At 61.5% G+C, this 4,012-nt stretch overlaps 1 protein-coding gene across 1 annotated transcript; it reads right to left on the bottom strand.

The window, feature by feature from the left end:
• Positions 1–412: 412 nt before the first annotated feature.
• Positions 413–3,560, bottom strand: DMRTA2 (DMRT like family A2). The gene is made up of 2 exons (XM_030870082.2): positions 2,945–3,560; positions 413–1,464 (listed from the first exon to the last, which is right to left on the bottom strand). Exons 1-2 carry the CDS (start codon positions 3,558–3,560, stop codon positions 413–415), a joined length of 1,668 nt encoding a protein of 555 aa, XP_030725942.1.
• Positions 3,561–4,012: the final 452 nt, after the last annotated feature.

Here is a 4,012-nt window from a genome sequence, read left to right as displayed (position 1 = left end):
AAAATTTTTTTAAGGGAGGGGGAGACACAGAAGACAGACTCTCGGACTATCCTGCCAACCATTTGGGAGCGCGGGCAGGTGTGACGAGCATAGCGACAGGAGAGGCAGGAGCTTGCGCAGCGGCTGCAGCCTCTGAATTCTCAAGAATTCCCGGCCTTCTGAAGGGATGGGGAGCCTTGATAGGGTCGCGGGACGAGGATGGGGGTCTCACATCCCCTCCGAGAACATCTGAAGCTGCTCCTCTTTGCTCAGCTCTCCCCACCCACCGTCCAAAACAAAACTGAAAACCACCTTGGAGCGAGAGGATCCCAGCCGGGGCGCAGAGAGCGCACCAGGCAAAGACGGGCCGGCAGCCCGCGGGGCAAGCCTGGGGTCCCTGTTTGGGGGCCGGCCGACTGCCGGGCCGCTCGCCCTACTGCTTCTCAGGGGCGCCATTGACCATGGGCCCGTACAGGCCGCCGCCGTAGGTCGGCTCCTTGTGCACAGCAGCGGCGGCGGCCGAGCGGTCGCGCATGAGATCACTGAAGGCGTAGTCCATGGGCGGGCGGAAGCCGAGTGTGGGCACCAGGCCGGCGGTGGAGTAGGGAGCCATGAAGGCCAGGCCGCGACTGTGCGCCGCCGCCGCCGAGTAGGCCAGGCGCAGGGGGCTGAGGCCGAGCGGCGCGCCCAGCGGGTAGGCGCCCGCGTCGGCACCGAAGTGACTGGCGTTGGGCTGCAGTGGCGAGAAGGCCGAGCGGCTGCTCAGCGAGCCCAGCGCCCCGGGCGCCATGGCGCCGGCCAGCAAAGGTCTGTGGTGCGGAGGTGCGGCTGGGCCCGCCTGCAGCGGCGCGGGCAGCCCCGGCCCCCCAGCGGCCGCGGCGTCGACGCGGCCAGGCCACGCGTCATCCGCTGCTACTACTGCCCCCACCGCGGCCTTATCGGGGGGCACGGCGGGGCCGAGGCCGGCCGCCAGGCCCCCGCGGTGGTGGTTCAGCACCTGCTCGATAGCCTGCACCACGTCGCCGCCGCAGCCCTGCAACACTAGCTCCAGGACACCCCGCCGGTGGCCCGGGAAGACGCGCGTCAAGATGTCTAGCGGCGTCCGCTGTCGTGGACCCGGGCCCCCGCCCAGCCCGGGCGCGGGAGCGGCCTCTGCCTCTTCTTTGTCGACCTCGGAACCGGATTCTGAACCCAGAGGGCTGGTGGATCCCGGGCTGTCCTCCTCGCCGCCGCCTCCGGGGCCAGCGCTGCCTGGGCAGCTGCCACCTGCCTCTTTGGAGGCCCGGGCCAGGGGCGACCCAGAAAAGGACTCGCCGTCGCCGTTCTCCGAGCCCGAGCCTGCTCGCACCTCTGGGGACGATGTCCCGGGACCAGAGTCCGCGCCGTCGGGTGATAAGGGCTTTCCCGGCGGCGGCTGCGGGCTGCCTGCGCGGCCTGCCTGAAGCAGCGTCTTGGGGAATACGTCAAACTTCTGTAACTTGGCCTCTAGGAGGGGAGAAAGGGGTATGTAAAGGAGCGGTTAGCAGGGAAGTGACCGCACCCCACAGCACCAGAGCCCTTTGGAGTCCAGCTTCCTTTCCCTCTGAGCCTCACAACCCTCATTCACTGGCTCCAAAACCCTTCTTTCTTTTTCTTCCAGCATGCCTTCCCCTCTGAGCCCCTACAGCCTGGCTCTTTCTCGGCTCCCAGAGCGCATTCTCTTTCTGTACCCAGAACCCCAACCACCTGTGCCCTGTAAACTCAGTGTCCAGTGACCCTCTTCCTACATCTGTGCCCAGTACCTTCACCCTTCCTAGTCTTGGCCTGCTCTGGAGAAGTGGCCTGACCCAGAGGTCAAACAGGAGCCAACACAACTTGCACCTGCACCGCACACTGTATAGAAGACCTCACTCCACCCCTGTGATTCCAAGAGCCAACCCAGCCCTGGGTGCTCTGTGGCCCTGGGCAGCACAGCCTGGAGGGGAATGCACCTTGGGCATTTACAAGATCCCAAGCCTCTCTACAGGCAAAAGTAGAGCCTCTATTTCTAATCCATCCTTTCCAAAATTAAGACCTAAGTGGGACTTCCCTGGCGGTCCAGTGGTTAAGACTTGATCCCTGGTTGGGAGCTAAGATCCCACGTGCCTCCCGCCAAAAAACCAAAACATAAAACAGAAGCAATATTGTAACAAATTCAATAAAAAGACTTTAAAAGTGGTCCACATCAAAAAAAATCTTAAAAAATAATTAAGCCCTAAGAAGTTCTTCCCTCCCAAGCTGGAAGCCTAATTCCGCACCCCCTCCCCCAAAAGCCTAGGGAGTCTCGAAGAAGAGAGTGCGGCCAGAGCAGAACAGGGAGTGCACTGGGAAGAGGAAAGGGGATTGAAAGAAGGGAGAGAGCGCGTACTCTGAGAAAAGGGAGACGAGCAGGGAAGGAAGCTAGAAAGAAGGAGCAGGGCGGTTGACCAGGGAACATTAGGAACGGGAGAAAAGGAATCCTGCGGGGGAGGGGGGGAGTGGGGTTGGGAAGGAATTCGGCGTCCTCAGTACCTAGAGAAAGCGAAGCGGGGCGGAGGAGGGGACTTGGAGAGGGTTGGATTGCTGAAGAGAGTTGGGAAGGAGCGGAGGGATCTGCGGCGTGTGGAGAAGCGCAGAACGAAAGAAAAGATAAGACGCGTGGGTTCTCGCGCTGGGGAGAAGACCCAGCGAAGTGAGCAAGAAAGCTGAGACATGGCTGCCTTTGGGTAGAGGCAATAAGATTAAAGCGTTTACATTTGGGCCTGCGGTGAGAGAAAGGAATAAAGTGCAAATGCTTCAGAAAGGGGAGAAAGGAAAGTTTGTGTGTTTATGCCTCAAATCAGGGGCTTGGTGCGCGGGCACCTCCACCAGGTGGGGCGTTTGGAGAACGGGATTCTACTCTTTCAGTACCGAGACAAGTCCCTGGGCTGCGCGCCCCTGAACCCCGTCCCTGCTCCCCTCTCCTCACCTGAGCTCCCCGCGCCCGCGGCGCCGCCTCCGGTGCCCGCGGGCGCTCCCGCTCCCGGCCCGCCGCCGTCGGCGGCGCACACAGAGCCGAAGACCTCGTAGGCGGGTCGCGGCGGGATGATGCCGTTGGCGGCGGCCAGCGCCAGGCCCTCGGCAGTGCCGTAGAGGAGCTGTAACTCGCGCGCCTCGTTCTCTTCCTGCGCCTGTTGCCTGCGCAGCGCCACCTGCGCCGCCATGACGCGCTGGCGCTCGGCGATGAGCGTGCACTTGGCGCACAGGCAGTCCTTCCAGCGGCAGTAGCGCTTGTGGCCCTTGAGCGCAGACACCACGCCGTGGTTGCGGCAGCGCGCGCACTTGGGGGTCCGCGGGTACTTCTCCGCAGCCCGCAACAACAGCGGCGGCGCTCGTAGCAAGCCGCCCGCCACGCTCACAGGTAGCGAAGCGGCCGCTGCCGCCGCCGCTGCCACCGACGCCACCGAAGCCACGGGCGGGCCCGTCGCTGTCGCAGCCGCCGTCGGCGCGCCGGGTACGCTGGGCAACTCGGAGCGCAGCTCCATGGCAGGACCTGGCGTGGAACACCGTGGGAAGAGGGGAGAAACTTGCGGTGAGGAGCGCATGGTGCGCTAAGCTAAAGCGCACCCTGGAGGAATCCAGGTTTAGAGAGGGGCATTTCGGCAGCGGGAGGTTTAGCTAGCAGTTACGGAATCGCTGGGAGGAGGTACCTTTGGAGTCCACTTGTAAATGCCCAACTCCCCGACCCCACTCCCACCAGAGTTCTTATAACTGATTTATGCACTGGGTGTAAGATTTCATCTGAATCAGTGGTTCCACTGGAAAAAATTAAAAGACATATAAAGTTTGAAAGTCATTGGTTCAGATGAATGTAACAAGGGTTTGAAAAAAAAAAGATCCCCCAAAGTTTAGCAGAACTGAGGTTAGACAGGCAGAGAGAAATGTTTGTTTGGTGGGACTCGAATTAGAAAATTTTGACCCAACAGTTAGACTGATGCCAAGAGCAAAACAGGAAAACCCGAGGCGAAACGTTCAGTTTTATAGAAGGGTGAAGAGG

Source organism: Globicephala melas, chromosome 1, assembly GCF_963455315.2.
Source record: "Globicephala melas chromosome 1, mGloMel1.2, whole genome shotgun sequence".
Taxonomy (NCBI): Eukaryota; Metazoa; Chordata; class Mammalia; order Artiodactyla; family Delphinidae; genus Globicephala; species Globicephala melas.
The sequence above is the reverse complement of the archived record's forward strand: the minus strand, read 5'-3'. Positions and strand labels throughout refer to the sequence as shown.